Source organism: Wyeomyia smithii, chromosome 3, assembly GCF_029784165.1.
Source record: "Wyeomyia smithii strain HCP4-BCI-WySm-NY-G18 chromosome 3, ASM2978416v1, whole genome shotgun sequence".
NCBI lineage: Eukaryota > Metazoa > Arthropoda > Insecta > Diptera > Culicidae > Wyeomyia > Wyeomyia smithii.
The window spans coordinates 67865553-67887634 of record NC_073696.1 but is presented as its reverse complement, the minus strand read 5'-3'; the positions used below and the strand labels follow the sequence as shown (position 1 = coordinate 67887634).

The following is a 22082-nucleotide window of genomic DNA, read 5'->3' as shown; positions in this document are numbered from 1 at the left end:
GAAACCTCCTTGACAATCGACGTTTAACTAGCCGATCAAAGCTAAATTGTATTTAAAATTTTGGTTACAATTTATCGAGACATTATAGTTAAATGGTTTTACTACTTACAATTAGTGTTTCGTGTATTTTTAACTCTTCCAAATACTCCTGATTTATGATTGTTTAATTTGATGTTAAATTAACCACCCTAGCCAATATTTTATGTTATTTTAATATGTTGTATCTAGTAATTTCATTTGCGTTTACTCACGATTAGCGTTACACGTTTTCGTCCTACTGACTGTACTCGTGCTAACCTAACTTTCGATGTAGTTGTAGTTCGTACCTGGATAGTGTTCGATTATTTAGTACCTTAGTTTAAAATTTCAAACAATGCTTCTCTCGCAACTCACGGATTTTAATTGTGCTCTGTCCGAATATTCCACAGACTTAATGTCTCTCGACTTTAATTCTCGAATCGTCTCAGACAGTCCTTCCGTCCACTAGAGCTGTATAATTTTAACGTGTTATGAGTGGTATTTCGTGATCATAACTTTCCCTTACTTGTTTGTTGATTTTTAACTATCAATCGATAGGTGCCTGTCAGAAACAACCTGCACTGACTCCGCTTCCTTACTTTATTAGAATTTTTCCAACAAACACTTCGCTTTTCAACTGAATTTATCTTAACTTTATTAAACAATCTTTCGCTTTAACCTTTACTTTTTTCTTCTCCTTCCTGTTATCTCTCTATGACAACTTCGATATTTATTTACTCTACTACCTTGACGTTCCTTCCTGTCACCTCGATCCCTGTGGTATTTTACGCATCGCTTGGTAGCAGGTTGGCAGTGTTCCCAACAAGCAGCTTTGAATGTTTTCCATCGCGGTGCCTTTAAATGATTGGGTTCTGCCAAACAAAAGTGCACCGAAAAATTTCATTGAAAAAAGCACAATAGATCACCTGCTAGACACAAACCAACATTCAACACTATAGAAAATCCTATTTGGAGCATGTTCACTCTAATTAATGGCTCAACTCATTCACTAATGTGCTTCCCAACTGTTTCTCCAAAATATTAACGTTCACTGCGTAATGTGGCCTAATCAAAACTGTCCACTTTGAAAGAACTCGTGCTGAAATAATCACTACTGTTTATACTAGAATTTGACCCCTAGTTGATGACCTTGCAGTTGGTGGTTTTCTGGAATGGATTCAAGCAAAATATCCCGACCCGAAATCCCGTGCGCGCTTTTTGAGCGGTTATGAACATTATTTATTACGTTCTCTTTCATGGTATTCTTCAAAACTACACAGTGACACTACTGAGATTTTATATATGGCATCTATACTTTTATTTCAGTCCAACAACTTAACAACTAAATAGATATTAAAAACTTTTACGGCGTGTGTAGGCTATATGTGCTAACTTTTCCATCATCGTCAAGCGTGGTGGTGGCAGCTTTGTAGCCAGTTTTCTTTCCATCAATATTGTGCTGCTCACTCTCAGCCGTCGACAATGAACTGTACGATTTGATCTTACCCGCATCGTCATACTAGAAAAGATTATAGAAATGATTAAATTAAGTATGTGTAACTTAAGACTCAGTTCACATGCTACCTTCTGTCCCGAGGCCCACTTGGAGCTACTCGACCACGATTTGGTTCGTTTGAAAGCGCCGGAGCTGGTATCAACACCCGCACTGCTACCACCATCGCCATCTGCGAAACGATTCGCCGTATCAATCGCTGAACTGCCGGAAACAGCTCCATTGTAGGCGTTTTTCGCTTGTAACCTTGCTAACCGCTCCGATTCACTCATTAGCTCTCCCAAGTCATTGTTGTCACCCAGGGTATATCCACCCGATCCGAAGCGTTGTCCCAAAGCATCGTTAGTAATCGGATATGGTACGAAGCCGCCACCTCTAACTTGCTGTTGTTGATTGAATGCACTTGCCGCTTCGGATGCTGAATAACGAGAACCCTGACTAGTGCCACCGACTGGATAATAAGAACCTCCAGCTAGCTGCTGTTGATGTCGTTCCTGAGCGGAATATCTTGATGCTGATGAAGAAGCAGCTTCTCCCACGGGAACAACAGGGACATACGCTTGACCTTGCTGTTGGCGATGTTCGTGCGCAGAATACTTCGAAGCTGATGACGAAGAAACCGCCGATGGAGCTACCGGAACGAATGATGCTCTCTGCTCTTGACGTCGATCTTGTGACGAGTATTGCGACGCCGCTGATGTCGTTGATCCTCCCACTACCGGTACATAGGCTGTGCGACGTTGGTCATAGCCAGCGTACTGAGAAGCAGCTGAACCTGTGTTCGCAGAAACTGGAGTGTAGGTGCTTCCTCTGCGACTGTAGTCTTCATGTCGTTCTTCGTGCTGTTGTGATGATGAGCTGACCACTGGAGCTGCAATGATAGGAACAACACTTTGCCCGGTATTTTCCTCGTATTCATCTTCTTCTTCTTTATTTGATGTTGACAGTCGGTTTGTGTAGACTGGTTGATAGATTGGACGATAACTGGAAGACGCCCGGTAATTGGAGCCCGTTTGAGAAGATTGATCCGAAGAACTCACATACAGAGGCCGAGGTGTAGTGGCGGTAGAAGTATAAGACTGTTGTTGTTGCTCATTCATGGATGAATGTTGACTGGAAGTTCGCACTGGGTATACTTGTACTGGTGTATAGACAGCACCGTCGCTGTTAGCGAACCGGGCAGAACTTTCGAGATTTGAACCGACTGCAGAGTATACAGGTATGGGCTTACCATATACAACGTAAGTGTTTGAAGGAGTTAATCGTTGGTATCCACTCTGTCTACCAGAAGCGACATATTTGGACGCTTGTTCACCTGCGCTATAAACCGGCACTGGCTGAACAACTGACGAGGATTCTCTTTCCGATGCAGTGGCGAAGCTTGATCTCGTTCTATGAGCGTTACTGACATCGACTGGAACAGCGTAAACTCCAGCCGAAATGTCACGATTCGCAGCCGAAAAGCTATCATGTGATACACCCTGACCAATCGGGTAAGCAGATGCAATAATTGGTTGTATTATCGAAGACCCACTGCTGGCGGCAAAGTTGGACCTGGTTTTAATACCATCTGTTCCTGCAACATAATTGAGCGGCTGACCAGCACTAACACTTGACGCGCTGTGACGTTGCGAAGAACTCGCATAACTGGATTTACCACCGCTAATCACAGGATAGACGGGAACCGCACTTTGAACGGATTCGTGCTGGGAACTTGCCTGATATTTCGAGCTGCTGGAGCTAGCTCCTGTGCTTCCACTGGAGAAGCCAACGACACCTTGACCAAGAGTTTCCGCATCGCTGTTATCAGAAAAGCTGTGAGAGATGTTATTTTTTTAAATTTCGGCTCAATGAATTGAGTGTGATAATTAACTCACCCAGAACTTCTGTAGCAAATTGTACTTCCACATGGAGCTCCTGCTGACCCACTGCTACTAATTCTAGCTAACCTTTCGGCTGCACCTCTGCGTGCCGCATTCACCGACGCGTCGTGCTGTGAAAAATGTCTGCAACGATAAAGAAGACGCTCGTTTATCAACTGATTTTCGCTAGGGTTACCCATAAACAACGCTCAATCGTACTTACAATCCCTTGATATTGTTCAAACTGGAAGAGTGGAAGACAAATCCAGCGGCATAAGGCATAGGAATGTAAATGATAGGTAGGTCATGCGATGAGTTTCGTGCAACGGCAAAGAAATATTTCCGATATTAGCTAGATGAAGAAACATAAGTTTTTGTAGCTCTCTGATCATACTTATCACTCAAACTATGTCCGGCGGGGTCATCGTTCCAGGATGTAACGTCTGAAATTCAAAAGAGACGACACCAACTTTAATTCCACATTTAAGGGTATTCTATTTCGTTCAAATGATGAAAAAAAGCTCAGTTCGATGTTTCAACATGGCTGCTCCGTACTGTAACATAAAATGGATTCTCTAATTATATTCATCATCCGCTAGAGTAAAAGCAGGAGTTAATTGTAAGGAAAACCACTTGCAGTAAGTGTGTGGAATAAGGCTATGAAAAAAGCTGATGTATACTCAATTTTTTTTTGCCCGGGGAATAAACTAATCTACTTATGCGGTTATTGAAAACTTTTCTATCCATGTTAAAACTGAATTTGTTGTATACATTTGTGCAAGGGATTGTTGTATTCATTGTTGGTTCTGTGGTAGCGGGTAGCCAGTAGAGTATAGTTCCGAAAACGACGAGGAAGGATATGTCCTGGTGATGACTTGATTGGCAGAACGTGTAGAAGATTGATTTCACTTTTCGTACTGTTGACACGCATACCATTATCATCGCACCAAATCAGTAGAATGTTGATGACTTTCTGAAGGGCATAACGGTCAACCGTAGACACAACTTCACGATATACTTTCAGGTCATCAGCGAACGAGAGTTTGAAAAAGGATATGAGCAGGTCCAAATCATTTACGTATATGTTAAATAACAGTGGTCCAAGGACACTACCTTGGGGCACGCCAGCATGATATAAACTGAGCGGAATCGAGCTGAGTTGACTACAACATATGAGATGCGGCTGGATAAGTATGACAGAATCCAGTCCAAAATCTGTTCTAGAATGACATGATAGTGAGGAACGGTATCGAACGCTTTCGCAAAATCAACGTACACCGCGTCGAATTTCCTCCTCCTTTTCATTTTCCGTGATAGTGCGGTAACATAGCACATCAAATTTGTTGCAGTAGAGCGATGTCTCATAAAACCGTGCTGGCTGTCGGAAATGCTGAGACTGTATACAGCTCGTTGTGTACAAGTTTCTCCATGTCTTTGCCCGAACAACACAGAATGGAAACATCACGGTAGTTTTTTACCCGATTTCCTTTGTCGGACTTGTAAATGGGAATGACAGATGCAGTTTCATAAATTGCCGGGAACATCCTTTTACGTAGCGATTGGCTGAACAATGATGCATTTGGAGCTGATAGTTCAGCACAGAATGTTTTCAGAAAAAGGAGCAGTAGAATGCCTTCAGTTCCGGGTCCTTTTTTGAGTCGAGGTTATCGATGGCAATCCTCACTTCATCCGATGTAAACTGGATAAAGGAAAGGTTGATGTCTTGTGAGTAAATGTGTGCATTGTTAAGATTTACGTTGGATGGAATGCGAGATGATGATTTTCGTTCGGCATTGTGAAACGATTTTCCAAACAGTAGAATCAGCCATTTTGAAGAAAACAATCGCAAAAACGAATTTTTTTCACAATTCTTAATAGAGCGGGTAGGGTATCGAACGTCTTCGTCAGTGGTTTTCTTCGGCCCCTTTTTGCGTAAGATTGCTGCAAAAAAACTGCCGAAGAAAACCACTGACGAAGACGTTCGATACCCTAAATGCTGCTACGCATATTTTTACTCCACCAGAAAAAAGCACAAAGTCTAATTCGTAAACGAAGGCTCCACTAAGGCAAAAACATTGTAGCAAGAAGACTGGCATCTCTGGATCGATCCCATACAAATGACAAGCGTCAAATCAAATAGGCGCACACACACTACTATGCGTCAGTTCTACCTAGTCAGCCTATACACCAGAGAGACACCAAGACACTCACCGTTAAGGTAACTGTCAACATCAAAACGGATAACGGCAATGCAAAATTGTACGGCGGTGAGTGCCTAGTTATTTCTCCAATATGCAGGTTCGCTAGTTCCACCTTTATTCAAACGACTGCGCTGCCAAAACTGTCGCTCGATTTCAGGCAGAGTTCGCAGCCTGCTTAATAAAACGTTTTCGACTAAAGCTTACTTTATTTAGAATCCGGAAATGTTATCAGCTGTAAAGTAGCGCCACTAGTGATCGGATTTGAAATGTTTTAACAGTTATTTGTTTGGAAACTATTCGCCTCTCAGTACTAAAAGTTTAATATTTATACGAGAAATTTGAAGAAAGTTGTGCTTAATTGAAGACGAAAGAAGGAACATAACCCTTCATACTCACATCGAGAAACCGACGTGATCCGCTCTGATAATCGCATAAACACTGATATTCGCCAAATCAAATACATATGGTGCGCTCATACGTTTCCGAAAACGAATGACCATGACCTGAAAGGATCAGAGCAAGCGTCGCACAGTGCATTGAATGTATGAGAACGCGGGACAAAAATCAAAACAGCCATTCTAGTATTATTTTTCAATTGGTGTGACACGAAAAATGTTTAGTACCGATGAGAGCTACTATTTGCATAATTGACGAATGTCAAATACGTTATCGCAAATATGTCTCAAACGCCATTATTTTGTACAGAAGCATAAAATGAAAATTTTCCACAATATTATCCATTCAGAGATAAAAAGCTTGAAAAGCATATTCATATAATTTTTAGGCGATGGAAAAGTGACCTAAACGCCATAACAATTATTTTTTGTTAATATTTTTGTTTAATTCCCTTTTAATTATGTTTATATACGGTGTACTGTTGCAAAACATTTAGACATCATTAATCCAGGCGTCTTTTATGTTTTTTACACATAAATTACGTGTTATACATAAAAATTAGGGACAGATGTACGATAAATTGCTCACTCTTGGTTCTAGAGGTATCATTCGAAAATGCGAATTCCGGTTGAAAGAGCAAACTTGAGCAATGGCAATCGCTTCCAAAGTTTCAAGGATATTCCAAATAAGAGGAAGAAGCGAAATTCAGAGAGGTACTTTTAGGTACTTTTTTGTCGATCGATTTTAACTCGAAAGTATCTTTTTTCTCTAAGCATAAAGAAGCATGACCAAGAAGCCTTTAGCTTCCACATGCGCTAAGTTATGTCTTAAGAGTAACATTTGAAATGTAGTAGTTACATACCTCTACCGTTGCCATTTTGGTTTTAACTTGGAAAGATATAGAGTATATTGAAAAATTAATTTTTTTTTTTTTTTTTCTTCACATAACATTTATTTGACACGGCACAAATACAATTTAATGTTTAACGGCGCCAATTATATCTGATGACTTAAAAACTAAAGCAAATTTTTTATCCTCGCTGCCGACTACGAGCTGAAATTAAGTCTAACTTAAAACTAGCATGGGATTTCCAATCAGTGTTTTGTTGTTCAATGGTCGTCTGATAATCGTCGAATGGCATGTATGGATTCGTTCTGCTGAGCCACGATGTCGTGAGTTGGGACAGAGGCTCGTAGTCCTTGGGTCCTGGTTCTGTTGTGCGGGGTCTGGTTGCTGGTTTTGTGCTTAAGGTTCAAACGTGTTCTTGTCGTTTTGTTGGGTGTAGACGGAGGGGAACGGGACTAGACTGGGGCGTGGATGGATTTCAGGAAAACGTATATAAGGGACATGTAGGATAGGTCACGGCTCGCCAAGACATCACGAACAGGAACAGCCGGCTGTCTACCCTCGGCCTGCAGGGAAGCTATTAATTTAGACCTGGCGTCACGGTGTACAGGGCATGACCAAACCACATGCTCTATGTCGTGATAACCTTCACCACAGGCACAGATACCACTTTCCCCGAGCCCAACACGACGGAGGAGCGCGTCAAATCTATAGTGATTGGACATAAGCCGGGACATCACGCAAATGAAATCCCGACCTACATCCAACCCCTTGAACCACGGGTTCGTCGATACTTTGGGGATTATGGAATGTAACCACCTTCCCAATTCCCCTCTGGTCCAAGCATTTTGCCAACTGATGATCGTATTCTGACGTACAAGTGCGAAAAATTCATTAAAGGCAATTGGTCTTTCATAAGTATCACCGTTTGTTGCGCCCACCTTAGCCAAAGAGTCCGCTTTCTCATTACCCGGTATCGAGCAGTGAGAAGGGACCCACGCTAAGGTAATCTGAGTAGATTTTTCGGATAAAGCACTCAGATGTTCCCGTATTTTCCCCAGGAAATACGGAGAGTGCTTAACATCTTTCATCGATCGGAGAGCCTCAATGGAACTGAGACTGTCCGTAAAGATGAAATAATGGTCCGTGGGCATTTTTTCGATAATCCCTAGGGTGTACTGAATTGCAGCTAATTCTGCGACGTAAACAGAAGCAGGATTATCGAGCTTATGGGAGACGGTTAAATTGTTATTGAAGATACCGAAGCCAGTGGACCCATCAAGAAGTGATCCGTCAGTGTAGAACATATTGTTGCAGTTGATGTTTCGATATTTATTGGAAAAAATTTTAGGGATCTGCTGCACGCGTAAATGATCCGGGATTCCACGAGTTTCTTCTATCATGGATGTATCGAAAAACACAGTAGAATCAGAAGTATTTGATAAGTCGACACGATTTGGAATATTCGAAGAAGGGTTAATATTTTGGGACATGTGATTGAAATACAATGTCATAAAACGGGTTTGAGAATTAAGTTCGATTAACCTTTCAAAATTTTCAATCACGGGACGGTTCAAGACCTCACATTTGATTAGAATACGAGAAGACAGGCTCCAGAAGCGGTTTTTCAATGGTAGTACTCCAGCTAAAACCTCCAAACTCATCGTATGGGTCGACTGCATGCAACCTAAGGCGATACGCAAACAACGATATTGTATTCGCTCCAGTTTGATCAAATGTGTGTTTGCTGCGGAGCGGAAGCAGAAACACCCGTATTCAATAACAGACAATATCGTTGTTTGGTAAAGCCTTATAAGGTCTCCTGGATGGGCTCCCCACCATTGTCCGGTTATTGTACGAAGAAAATTCACTCTTTGTTGACATTTTTTCATCAGATACCTCACGTGACAACCCCAGGTGCCTTTAGAGTCGAACCAGACACCAAGATATTTGTGTACCAAAACCTGAGAAATCGTTTTACCCATTAATTGTGTTTGAAGCTGAGCAGGTTCATGCTTCCTAGAAAAAACTACTATCTCAGTCTTCTCCGGAGAGAATTCGATACCTAGCTGTAAAGCCCAAGCAGACAAATTGTCCAAGGTATCTTGCAATGGTCCTTGCAAATCGGCAGCTTTGGCTCCTGTAACAGAGATTACACTGTCGTCTGCAAGTTGTCTTATCGTGCATGAATTTGCCAGACATTCGTCGATGTCATTTACATAAAAGTTGTAAAGAAGGGGGCTTAAACATGAGCCCTGGGGAAGACCCATGTAGCTAATGCGAAAAGTTGCCAAATCGCCATGCGTAAAATGCATGTGCTTTTCGGACAACAAGTTGTGCAAAAAATTGTTCAAAATTGGAGAAAATCCTTGTCGGTGAAGTTTACCCGAAAGAATGTCAATAGAAACGGAATCAAAAGCCCCCTTAATGTCCAAGAACGCAGACGCCATTTGTTCTTTACGAGCATACGCCAGCTGAATATCTGTTGAAAGCAACGCAAGACAATCATTCGTCCCTTTGGCACGGCGGAAGCCAAATTGAGTTTCTGATAGTAGACCATTTGATTCGACCCAGTGGTCTAAACGACGGAGTATCATTTTTTCCATCAATTTCCGGATACAGGATAGCATTGCAATCGGCCTATAAGAGTTGTGATTAGAAGCTGGTTTCCCTGGTTTTTGGATGGCGATCACCTTCACTTGCCTCCAATCCTGCGGTACAATGTTTTGCTCCAGGAACTTATTGAACAAGTTCAACAAGCGCCTCTTGGCATTGCCGGGTAGATTCTTCAACAAGTTGAATTTGATTCTATCTAATCCAGGCGCGTTATTGTTACAGGACAGGAGGGCAACTGAAAGTTCTGCCATCGTAAAAGGTGATTCTATCGCGTCGTGGCCCGGAGACGCATCGCGAACAATATTTTGCTCAGGAACAGAGTCCGGACATACTTTCCTGGCGAAATCAAATATCCACCTACTTGAAGACTCCTCGCTTTCGTTGACCGTTACGCGATTCCGCATTCTTCGGGCTGTGTTCCAAAGAGTGCTCATCGATGTCTCCCTCGACGTCTCGTTCACGAACCGACGCCAATATCCACGTTTCTTTGCTTTAGCCAAGCTTTTAAGCTTGGTATCAAGCTCCGAATACCGTAAATAGTCGCCAGGTATACCTCCCGTCTGGTAGGCCTTAAACGCGTCGGATCTTTGCGTGTAGACATCGGAGCACTCTTGGTCCCACCACGGAGTGGGAGGCCGTTCTTTGATCGTTACGCCGGGATATTTCTTCGTTTGGGCTTGCAACGCGGCGTCGAGAATCAAGCCCGCGAGGAGGTTGTATTCTTCAAGTGGTGAATGATGTTGAATCGACTCGACCGCTTTTGAAATCATTTCCTCGTATAACTTCCAATCGACATTTCGTGTGAGGTCATACGGAATGTCAATTGGTCGCATGCGAGTTGACCCGTTAGTAATTGAAATAAGAATAGGCAGATGGTCGCTACCGTGAGGATCGAGGATTACCTTCCATGTGCAATCCAACCGTAGCGACGTCGAACATAAGGATAGATCCAAAGCGCTTGGGCGCGCTGGAGGTTTCGGGATACGTGTCATTTCACCGTTGTTTAAAATAGTCATGTCGAAGTCATCGCAAAGGTTATAGATTAAAGAGGAGCGGTTATCATTGTATGGGGAACCCCAAGCCACGCCATGAGAGTTGAAGTCTCCCAATATCAAACGTGGCGAGGGAAGAAGTTCTATTAAATCAAAGAGCAGCCGTTGCCCAACCTGTGCTCTGGGGGGAATATATATTGAGGCAATACAAAGCTCTTTACCTTGTATTGTCATTTGACATGCGACAACTTCGATGCCTGGAATCGAGGGGAGGTTAATACGATAGAAAGAATAGCACTTTTTAATCCCTAAAAGTACTCCTCCATATGGGGTGTCTCGATCAAGGCGAATAATATTAAAATCATGGAAGTTGAGATCAATATTTGAAGTAAGCCAAGTTTCACAAAGGGAAAATGCATCGCATTTGTTTTTATTTATCAAAACTTTAAACGAATCAATTTTTGGTAAAATACTTCTACAATTCCACTGTAAGACAGAGATAGAATCCTTCATATACGCAGTTGAATTAGGCATCGAAGGATACAATCGCTGCAAGGAGAGGCCATTGGGCAGTCAACTGCTTCAAAAATGATCTAACTGTTGGGAGGAATGCTGTAAGAAAAATTTTAATTGGATCGGGTACATTGAAAGTTTCAAAAATCCAGTCCACAATGTCAGAAAATTTCACTAATCCAGAGTTTGTTTCATCAACTGGGAGTGTAAAAGGAGCAACTGGGGTTTTAGATGTTCCTGGCAGTGCTGGGAACTCCTTCTGGGACTTTAAATTTGCCAGCCCAGGAGGAGTTTGCTTCGGTTTTTCCGCAGCACTGTTTGGTTTGTTTGTAACCTTCATTTCACTTTGAGAAATCTTAGGACCTTTTCTGGGAAGTTTAGGAGAGGAAACACTTTTCCTCTTTCTAGACTCCCCAGGATTGGTGTAAGATGCTCCCGCTGGTGAATCGTCAGAATCGGTTTCCTCAGAGGGCAACAGATCGAAGGGGTTCGAAGTAACGGGAGAAGTGGTAACGGTCTTCTTCAGCATGTCAGCGTAGGAACGCTTTGAACGCTCTTTGAGAGACCGTTTTATTTTATCCCTGCGCTGCATGTACACCGCACATGTCGAGAGCTCATGCAGATTTTCTCCGCAGTGAATACACTTTTCAGCGTTAACACTGCAAGAATCTTCCGCATGAGACTCCCCACACTTGCCACAACGTGCCTTATTGCAGCAGTAGGCGGCTGTATGGCCTAACTGCTTGCAATTCAGGCAGTTCATGACGCGGGGCACGTAGAGCCTCACAGGGAGACGAACCCGGTGGATCGAGACGTGGCTTGGTAGTGCAGACCCGGCGAACGTAACTCGAAACGAGTCTGACGGAGTGTATACTGTTTTGCCACCGATGATCGATGCTGACCGCAATTGCTTGCAGTCGAGCACCTTTACTTCGGGACACGTTTTGTTCTTAAAGCACCCTTTGGCACTTTGCAGTATACACTCGACGGACAGACTCGAATCGGTTATGACACCGTCGATCTCCACGTCTCGTGCGGGTATGTAAACGCGATACTCGCGTGTGAAGAGCTCAGAGCAAGCTATATCGTTGGCCTCTTTCAGGTTACCGACCACGACACGGAGCTTGTTAGGCCGGACCTTGGAAATTTCGGTCACGCCCTTGTACTCCTTCGTCAGGTCTTTAGAAATCTGCAAGAGGTTCAACTTTTTCGATTTCGGTCCTGCCTTTGGCCGAAAATAAACAGTATAGCTGCCCTGGGCTCCGTCTGGGTAAAGCCTGGGGCGAGGGGGGACTGAAGAATGAACAGGGGAGGGGGTAACAGAAGGGTCAGGGTCAGAGGGGTTCGGGGATGGTGGCGCGGGAGGCGAGGGATCTACATCCATCGCGCTATGTTTAGCGCACTAGCGCTGACAAGAACACGTACCTTTTTATTTCTCCCTTCCAGTAAGGTTGGTTGTCCGATCGTTCGAAGTAGCAGCCGTTACAGCCAGCAGCACCAATACAGCAGCACCAAACAGCCACCAGCAGCGAGCCGGGTGTGAGATCACTCTTCACAGCGACACAGCTGCACTGTCAACTGATGGCTTCTTCTTTTTCCTCTTTTGTGTCTCGTCCACTGCTGTAGCACAATCCAGCCAGCAGCCAAATCGGCTTACGCACCAGCTGGCAGTCACGATGCGAAACAGTTGCACAAAGGAACGACCTTGAACCCGGATTTATTTCACTCGACCAGGCAAACAATGCCAACACTTGTTCACACGTCTTTTGTTTTATACTCTATCGGACCGATCACCAAACACGTCCAGTACTGATGCGTGTTCGGCACAGAAAATGAAAAAAAAATTAATTTGAAAACTAAAATTTTTTATTAAAAATAACGTGTCACTTGAATAGTTGAAACCACTTAACAGTAGATGCGTTTCATGCATAAAACATATTAGCATATAGAATTGGTTCAATAAGAAATCCACTTTTTTGATTTTTGTCCATGGAACGTTGCACTGTGCGTCGTAGTAGTGATGTCCCCACCTAGGTTAGGTTTGTTTTTGGTGATAAATTCGCACGAAAACTATCTTATCTGGAAAGTAATTTGCAGCTGTGTACAGAAAACCAAGGTTTTATCAAGAACAAGATGATGGACTTAACGGTGTTCAAGCAGGGAGTATCTCAAAAAGCGAGTTCGACAGTTTATTAAGGGACACAGAGGTCCGGTTAAGTTTCGGCCGGATTTGGTAAGCTGCCAGTACTGTGACAACAAGGTAGACTTCATCACAAAGGATATCAACCCGCCCAAGAAATTGGAATAAATTAGCCGCTGAGGTGGACCACATGTAATGGCACGAATTCCAAAAAAATCCACGATTTCATCCGATGACTGACAGAATAATTTTTTTATGATATTCTCTAAAAGTAAAATAAAACAACTCCATTTTGACTACTCAACATGTTTCCTAGGTCAAACCAACTGCGAGGTTTGTTCCGGGTTCTGAATAAAGCAAGCTTTACCATCAAAAAGTGACGTTTAAAGATTCAGTGCGATGGAAAAAAACAATATCGCACGCTTAGCCTTGGGGTAATAGCGGTCTCGATCAACTAGATTAGTTGAGAGAATTCGTTATCGATATTGTTTTGGCAAATTTTGCATGTGTAGGATAATTACAACGATACATCGCGCCCCAGTACTGAGTCGAGGAAATTTACAGCTCGAAAAGATCCTCGACTCGATCGTAAATCGAACCCGATATCACAACCACAGAACCACGGGGATCAGTGCGATGGACTCTACCAATGAGCAATTCTCGCTGAAACCGTCCCACTGGTGACATGAGGTCTTTCAAAAAGGATATTTTTATGTCTAAATGATTGAAAATAGCGAAAAATGAGAAAACCACTTTGGTTAGTTTCTATTGATTTATTTCTCTTGAATTTGTCATTGAACCCCCTGCAACCAACACATCGTTTTCAAGAGGAATGATAGAGCTTTCATTTGAAGTAGAAAAAAATTGGCCACCATCTTGGATCTCGCCGCCATCTTGGATTTCATCAGAAAAACGTGTTTTTGAGCAAGTTCGCAACCACCGACATCACCATTGGAAAGCTGAGAAAAAATGCTTTAAGATACATTCAAAATATTAGGTGAGCATTGAGGTTATGGTGCTTATTACGGGAGTCACTTCACGTTGAAATCAGAGTGAAGTGAACAAAATCCTATTACGGGACTCACGTAGGTGAGAAAAACGTCGCAAAGTGACATCTGCCGTGGAACCTGGGTTATTATGAGTGTCATATCAGTGAAGTGAGAACGGAAAAGCGACGGTTCGCGTGGAATTATTTCACGACCATTTTGAACGGTGGAATGATTCCACGAAGCTGCCATAAGTCTTAAAGTTGATTGATTTGTGATCTAATGGTAAATATTGGATTTATTCTTCAGTAACGAAGCGAATCAGAGTTTGATCCGTGCCTTAAAGCGGTCAATTTTTCATTTTTTTGCCCGATGAAAAAAATGCAAACTAGTTCAGGAAATTTGTCTTAGAAATGCAGAACACGTAGAACACGGAAATGTCTTAGAAATGCAGAACACGTCAAGATCAGGTGTTATCTAAAAAAACGGGAAAAAACTACTTTCTAAGACTTATACATTTTTGAGCTGGGAAACAATCTCATTTCACTTGTCCTATTCTTAATTTCACTTCACTGTCAATCTCACTCCACGGAGGTGATTTTTGTCACCTCACTTGAGGTGGAATCGGGAATAGGTCTAAAAAAGTGATGTGAGCGTGAGAGTGAAATATATTTCACCGTGAAGTGACTCCCGTAATAAGCACCCATCTTGTTATTCTGGTCACTTTTCAAAATCGAGCTTCAAACAGTTCAACGCATGACGCGCGTCCAATATCAAATCAACGCAATATACTGAGCCTGTGGTGTGCTTATGGTGTGGACAATCAGTATTCCTAGTTCACAGCTAGTAAGTGCACCCACGCACCGTAATTTTTGAATAGCCTTTAATCAATTGACTGAATTTCGTGAGGTAGCAAACGTACCCTTTTTGTCGATAAGAATTTGCTAGGGATCAAAAAAGTGATGATTCTACTCTTACTTTATTTACGCTAGATTACTCGGGATATACTTGATTCATACTATACCTTGATATACCATACCTAAGTTTGTTGATAGTAGTTTAATGCATGAAAACAACAATATATAACAGTAGCAACAACAACATCTAACATTAATTTGTTTAATTACTAAACACTAAACAAGTGATCAAAGATACGATTTTTTGCTTTACGTAATTTGTGAACAGACCCAAAGTCACACAGGCATTGGACCATCCACATTCCACGGGGGGAGTCTGTGTGATGTCCACGGTCCATACAAAATTTTGAGAATTTATATGAGAAGTTGTGGGTGTTAAGAATCTGTCCACGTGGAACATGGATGGCCCCCCAAATACACTACACACAGACACAAACCACAGCCTCAGCATGATTTGATATTGGCCGCACGTCATGCGTTGTACTGTTTGAAGGTCGATTTTGAAAACTGACCAGAATGACAAGGTAAACTCAATGCTCACCTAATGTTTTAAATGTATTTTAAAGCATTTTTTCTCAGCTTTCCAATGGTGATGTAAAACTTAAAATCGGTGGTTGCGAACTTGCTCAAAAACACATTTTTCTGATGAAATCCAAGATGGCGAGATCCAAGATGGCGGCCAATTTTTTTCTACTTCAAATGAAAGTTCTATCATTCCTCTTGAAAACGATGTGTTGGTTGCAGGAGGTTCAATGACAAATTCAAGAGAAATAAATCAATAAAAAGGTCAAGAATTGCTCAAAAATCAATTTTTGTAAAAACCGTTAACCGATTTGTGCCCGAGGGGTTCATCAATATGAACTAACCAAAGTGGTTTCCTCATTTTTGCGCTACTTTCAAACATTTAGACATAAAAATATCCTTTTTGAAAGATCTCATGTCACCAGTGGGACGGTTTCAGCGAGAATTGCTCCAATTAAGGTTTCAATTCCGTAGTACTATAGTCTAAAGTGTCTACAGAGTGAGAGTTATATCCCTTGTACTTCATAAGCACAAATCATCTCTCACTCGTTTTGTTTACGTTCAGACATTCGTCCTTATCACGAAGTACTCCAGAGTTGTTGGTTAAAAAGGCAGGTTTATGGATAAACACGAAAAAGTTACTAGTCATCGCTACGCAACGCTCCGTCTTCACCCCTCTAGAGCAAAAAAAGTTCTAATTTCTTTACGCGCCTACTTCTTGATCAAACCGTTACACCTCGTTCCATAACATCATACACATAACTAAACAACTGTCACTGCCGTGATATGACATTGTGACGTACATCCATTTGATCAGTTTCTAATACGTCACTTTTGTATGAAAATGGTGCCTACTGGTGCCACTTTGTTTTCATTGATTTTATGCAACGTATGAATAAGTAACATCTAAAAGGAAATCAACAAATCGGTCTTCGAATAACGGACGAATTGTCATAAAAACCCCATATTAAAAAAACGGCATTTGCGTCATTTTGTTATCTCACGGCAGGTCAGTAACGCATCCCGATTCCGAAAATACCCATATTAGGTGGTATTTAGCTGTTCTACAGTAAAATACACCTCAGAAACGAATAAATCACTGTTATATGTAGATAACTCCGAAAATAATCTGTGATAAAGTTTGCATTGAAAAATGGACAAAAACAGCGAATTGCACTGATGAAACCACTCATGCAGCAAAAGAAACAATTTGACAGCTCTATCAATCGAACTCTAACCTTAATGGCGGAAACAATGAAGCTACTCCGTTCAAAAGTGTGCGCGTTCAAAGAACGATACAGCGTTGCTTTGAAAACGGACATCGTGCAACAATTTGTGGACGCCTGATTCGGTCGTTTCGGAATCTCAACGTCTTGGTACTATAGGATAACAATCAGAGCATCGAAATAAAGCCTGGTTTCGGACGGCTGACGAACCTGAGCGACAAGAAGCTCCAAAGGGTGCTGAAGAGAAAGCCCGAGGAAAAAGCGGTTACATCGCTGCGTGCGCTTGGCCGCGAGGTCGGAGCAACTAGCCAAACAGTCAAAAAAGTACCCGGCGAGTCAGGAAGCGGCAGTCCCGTCCAATGGTCTCGGAGCAGAAGGCAATGAGGCAGCGGTAACGCCTGGAAAAGATGATCAAATCGATTTTTTCGGCAAATCGCGACCTAGCGGTGATGATGGACAACAAGACCTGTCTCACCCTGATTGCAACGACTGGCAGGGCACTTGGTATTTTACTTCCTCCACGAAGTTTGTGAGCTCCGAGGTAAAGTTCATTACACACACCAAGTTCGCCAAGAAGGTGCTGCTGTGGCTGACAATCAGCGACACGGGGATGTCTAAGCCCCCATTCTTTCACTCCGCACCTGCCGTGAATGAGGGAATTATAGTAAGAAGTGCCTGCAGAAAGTTGCGTCGCGCCTCAAGAAATGCCATAAGGGCGAAGACGCCGTGTTCTGGCATAGGCCCACTACTCGAAGCGATCGTTGGAGGAGATGGAGCGGCTGAATATCGATGAGGTACCCAACGTCCTCCCGCTGCGTTCCACTGAATTTTCGCGTTCCGCTCGAGTTTCGAGTTTTCACATAATGTTTTCGCAATGGTTTTTTGCCTTTCTCCAAGACAATTATAGCCAAAGATGCCAAAGTGATCTAAAGGGCCGAATGTCATATACACCTCGACTCAGTTAGGCGAGCTGGACATTTCCTGTATACGTGTATGTGTGTATGTATGTATGTACAACTTTTCAAACTCACTCATTTTTCTCAGAGATGGCTAGAGTTGCGAAAGACGTTACAACCGGTAACGGCTCAGACAAATCTTCTACAGGGAATCCATAATCTAGTTGACTTCTCTATTGTTTAAAGAAACTTCAACGGGTGTAAATGGATATGTGCTAGAGTAGTTTGTTATTTTCAAGAAGAATGCTTATCGTCAAAACAAATCCATGCGTACAGTGAATCACTTATGGACGAAAAGTCTTTTGAATGAAAATCTTTATAAATTATAGTTTAGAATTACTTAAATAGTGTTTAAAAGATAAAGATTAATAACGTGTTGAGAGTATTCGGCTTAATGCTAAAATTAAAACAAAACTACGATTATATTTTAGTGATTCATGCAGGAAAAGCTGATGTTGGAAAGACAGCAACTGAAGAAGGAACGTCAAGAGATGGCTATGGCGGAGAAAGCAGAGCTGGAGAAAAAGTTTCTAGAGCAGAAATACACCATTTTGCTAGCGGAAGCAGAAGAAGAAGACGGTGGAAGCGTGGAGAGCTGTAGACACCGAATGAGTAGTATAAAAAAGGTGAATCAGTGGATTTCGAACCATGCTAACATGTTGAGCGTCGGTAGCGAGGGCGGCGATGAAAACGAATCAGAAAAGTCGACAAAAGTCCACACGGATGGAATCAGCCACGAAACTCCGCGTACGTTATTAGGCGAGAGCAAAATGCTTGGAATCAGTTCCAACAACAGGTAAGTAGTCCCTAAAGATCTGCCGGTATTCACAGGAAACCTTGAAGAGTGGCCATTATTCGTGACTAGCTACTTGAAATCGACTCAAATGTGTGGCACGGAAAACCTTGTGCGATTGCAAAGGTGCCTGAAAGGTAGAGCACTGGAGACAGTTTGGAGCAATTTATTGCTGCCATCATCTGTACCGCAAGTCATGTCAACTTTGGAGACACTGTTCGGGAGTTCGGAAAAACTACGGCAGACAATGTTGAACGAGGTGCGTGGTGTTCCAGCGCCTAAACCAAAGCGTTTAGAAACATTGATCGATTCCGGCATCACCGTGCAGAATCTAGTTGGGCATCTGAGGACAGCAAATCAATTTGCTCGAATTGGTGGAGAAACAGCCAGCTAACATCCGACTGGATTGGGCACCCTACAAGCAGCGTTTTGAAGCAGTTGACTTGGCAACCTTCGGCGATTACATGCAAACGATGACTTCAGCAACCAGCGAAGAGACGAAGTTTAGCCATCACGAAACTCATCAAGCAAAGCGCAACGATAAACACCGATCCGAAGAAAAGGCGTAAATAAACACGCATTTTTCAGCAGAAGTTCGTAAGCTGGAGACTAGTGAGAACAAGGCTGTGGGAAATAAAGCATCTCGTCAGATGAACCTGGAGATTTTCGGAAATAAAAGCCGTCGGAAATTTGCATTGACGAATGTTCTTTGACTATAAACTACAAGAATCTCAACGGTATCCTTACTTATCCGGATTGCCGGTGAAAAGTTATGACCAGGCCGTACCTAGGGTTCTGATCGGATTGGATAAACCTAAGCCTTTCCGTAGTGTTCAAGAGTCGTAGAGGAAAATCCAACGGAGCTGTGGCTGCCTAGACTAGATTGGGAAGGATCGTTTTCGGTAGCACCGGGAATAAAACGATGAATTCGGTCTCATCGACATCACACATCTGCGTGAACTTGGACGAGAATGCGAAACATCTATATGAGCTCGTACAATATCATTTTGCAATAGAGAATTTGGAAGTAGCTGTGTCATATGGACCAGAAGCCTAGGAAGATCAGCGAGCGAAAGAAATTCTTAGCCGAACTGCCATTCGGAGAGACTACGGCCATTTTGAAACCGGTCTGTTATGGCGCTACGACGATGTGGAGCTTCCATCCGGTTATGCTATGACTGAACGCCGTTTGTTCTGCCTCGAGTGGATCCTGCGAAGAATCCAAAGCTGCAAGCGAACTTGGAAAGGCAGACTTCCGAGTACTTAGACAAGAGATAAGCTCTTAAGCCAACACCTAAGAGTTGTAAGTAATCCTAAGCGCGTTTGGTATACGGAGTGGTTATGAACCCTCGTCAGCCCGATAGGGTACGCATCATATCGGACGCCGCTACCAGAACACATGGAGTGACCCTCAACGTTGTTGTTAAAAGGACCGAATCTAATGGCATCTTTACCAAAAGTACTGTGCCATTTTATATGTATGAGAAATGGCAGGTCACACCACTCGGTGGATTAATTCGTGTTTTTTGTTAAACTTCAAAATACACATGTTTTCGCTGCAAAAATGTTATCTATAATCTTCTAATGATTATGATAAAAGAGAAATTCTGGACTACTTCATGATTAGGGCGAAATTAGATATGAAAACAGGGTAACGGTTCGTCCTTATCGCGAATATAATCGGCCTCGTAACATTTTATCATCATAAATCTCTCCATTATTTCTTTCAATCAAGAGCTCTGGTTCCTGGTGAGGCTCCCTGACAGGTTCCCGCTGATATTTTAAGATGATAACGAATCAGAAAATCATATTTTCTCTCAGATTTGTAATTCTGGTTGTAATTTCATTAGGGAAACGTTTACAACCTTTCTAATAATTGTAAAAAGTGACCCCTGTAGTTTGATTTTTAGTAGGTCCATTTCTATTTTCTCAACTGTTTGGATTCCGTCGTCAATGGGAAAGAGTGAGACGTTTATTGATAACTTCCTTGGCAGAAACCATCGAGTTTTATTTTCGGATGAAGTGTAGACGTAAAACCAAAACTTACACCATTTTAGCGATAGTTTCTTCGACTTTACTCTCCGTCGTCTCGAAGTCTCAAGAATATTACTGCTGATAACACTTTTATACGAATTTATTTTATTTTTTTTATTTTCAGATTTTCATCGTTCCGTTGAAATTTCCCTATTATGGTACTTCCAATGCTGAGATTACGATATAATTCTTACGAGTTATAACTTATGGAACCAGGAAAATACATAAGCAATTGGAAAATCTATTGAAGATTTCTAAGAAGAATATCCAACCCAGAACTTTTTAATTTTTTTTTCTAATACCTATAGAGTTTCGAAAATCATATCGATCAATGAATTGAAGCAATCCACTACGATGAATCAAGATTAAACGATCCTTTTATTGAAACAATAAAAATTCACAACACCGCTCACTGGCGCAGACTGTTACACCCCGGCTGCTGGACCCCGCACGTGGCGAGATGCCCCACCAGCCTAGTTGCACTAGTGCTAACGACTCTAATCACCGGCATATACCGGGCCAAACATCTCAGAATCATATTGAAAACCCGGGCCGGCTTACTGCAGTACCGGCCTGCCACGGCCAACACGCACTGCTTGGTTGTTTAACTTAGGATTTCCGGCTGCCCGAATTGGACATAGAATTTTCGTAAATCAATGCCCGTTGTTCTGTTGTACCAGCCGATGCGAACGGTATAAGCGTAAGCAAGAACTGGGTACACAGGAACTTCCAGCACCCGACCCTGGCAGTAATCTATAAGCGATTTTTGCGAATGTGGTATAATGTTCATGGTATCCACTAAGACCTGCAGAATTTCCTCCTCCGTGTACGGAGCGATTTGCTTTTCGGTGCTTATCGCCCCATAGTAGCGATAATAGCAAAGAAATGAATTATATGCAATCTCCTGCGTTGACGGATGGTACGAAGTACCATCGGTAAACGTAGTCCTTCACAGTTTGCTCCGTCTCGTTCCACGCGTTAACACTTATCAGGATGCAGTTAATGAGAACTCGCACGCTCGGTTCATCCGGATAACCTGTCCGGGAGTATCGGTTCAGCGTCTCTCGCGTTATCTGCAGATACTCTGCGCATTGGTTTTGAGCATCCTCGAATGTTTTCCATCGCGGTGCCTCTAAATGATTGGGTTCTGCCGAACAAAAGTGCAAAACCCATGCGGTTACCAAACAAAACGTGGCTGACTTCATCGGAATCGTGTGACTCAATTTGAAGATCGAGTCCACAAATTTATATTAACCACCAGATGCACTCACACGTTTGGGTGCATGAAAAGTACGTGCGTTACCCCCAAATATCCTACTCCATGTGACTGTTTTGGTTTATCATGGAAACACCGAACTAATTTTTTCCCAAAAGCACAATAGTTTACCTGCTAAACATGATCCGACAATCAACACTATTAAAAATCCTATTTTGAGCATCTTTACGGTAGTTAACCACTTAATTCATTCACTAAAGCTTTTCGCAACTTTTTCTCCTGAATATTAACGCTACTGACGTTCACTTCGTAATGCGGCCCAAACAAAACTGTT

General features: G+C 42.4%; 1 protein-coding gene and 1 long non-coding RNA gene across 3 annotated transcripts; both read right to left on the bottom strand.

Moving 5' to 3' along the window:
- Positions 1–11: 11 nt before the first annotated feature.
- On the bottom strand, positions 12–827 carry LOC129731720 (uncharacterized). The gene is made up of 3 exons (XR_008729070.1): positions 545–827; positions 394–489; positions 12–326 (listed from the first exon to the last, which is right to left on the bottom strand). It is a non-coding gene; the product is annotated as an uncharacterized LOC129731720 (long non-coding RNA).
- A 485-nt stretch (positions 828–1312) lies between these two features.
- LOC129730815 (pneumococcal serine-rich repeat protein-like) lies at positions 1313–22082 on the bottom strand. Of its 2 annotated transcripts, XM_055690396.1 has the most exons (6): positions 21920–22082; positions 3788–3836; positions 3617–3637; positions 3409–3537; positions 1603–3346; positions 1313–1537 (listed from the first exon to the last, which is right to left on the bottom strand). In XM_055690396.1, exons 1-6 carry the CDS (start codon positions 21969–21971, stop codon positions 1382–1384), a joined length of 2151 nt encoding a protein of 716 aa, XP_055546371.1. In that variant the 5' UTR covers positions 21972–22082; the 3' UTR covers positions 1313–1381. The 2 variants fall into 2 exon arrangements, with proteins under 2 accessions (XP_055546371.1, XP_055546372.1); XM_055690397.1 differs by lacking the exon at positions 3617–3637.

Excerpts from the sequence above, each read along its gene's own strand:
- LOC129730815 (XM_055690396.1), bottom strand. The coding sequence starts at position 21,971 with ATGCTCAAAATAGGATTTTTAATAGTGTTGATTGTCGGATCATGTTTA. Across the intron at positions 3,638-3,787 it reads GGACATAGTTTGAGTGATAA|TTTGAACAATATCAAGGGAT; the intron begins GTATGATCAGAG and ends CCACTCTTCCAG. Across the intron at positions 3,538-3,616 it reads TTGAACAATATCAAGGGATT|ACATTTTTCACAGCACGACG; the intron begins GTAAGTACGATT and ends TTATCGTTGCAG.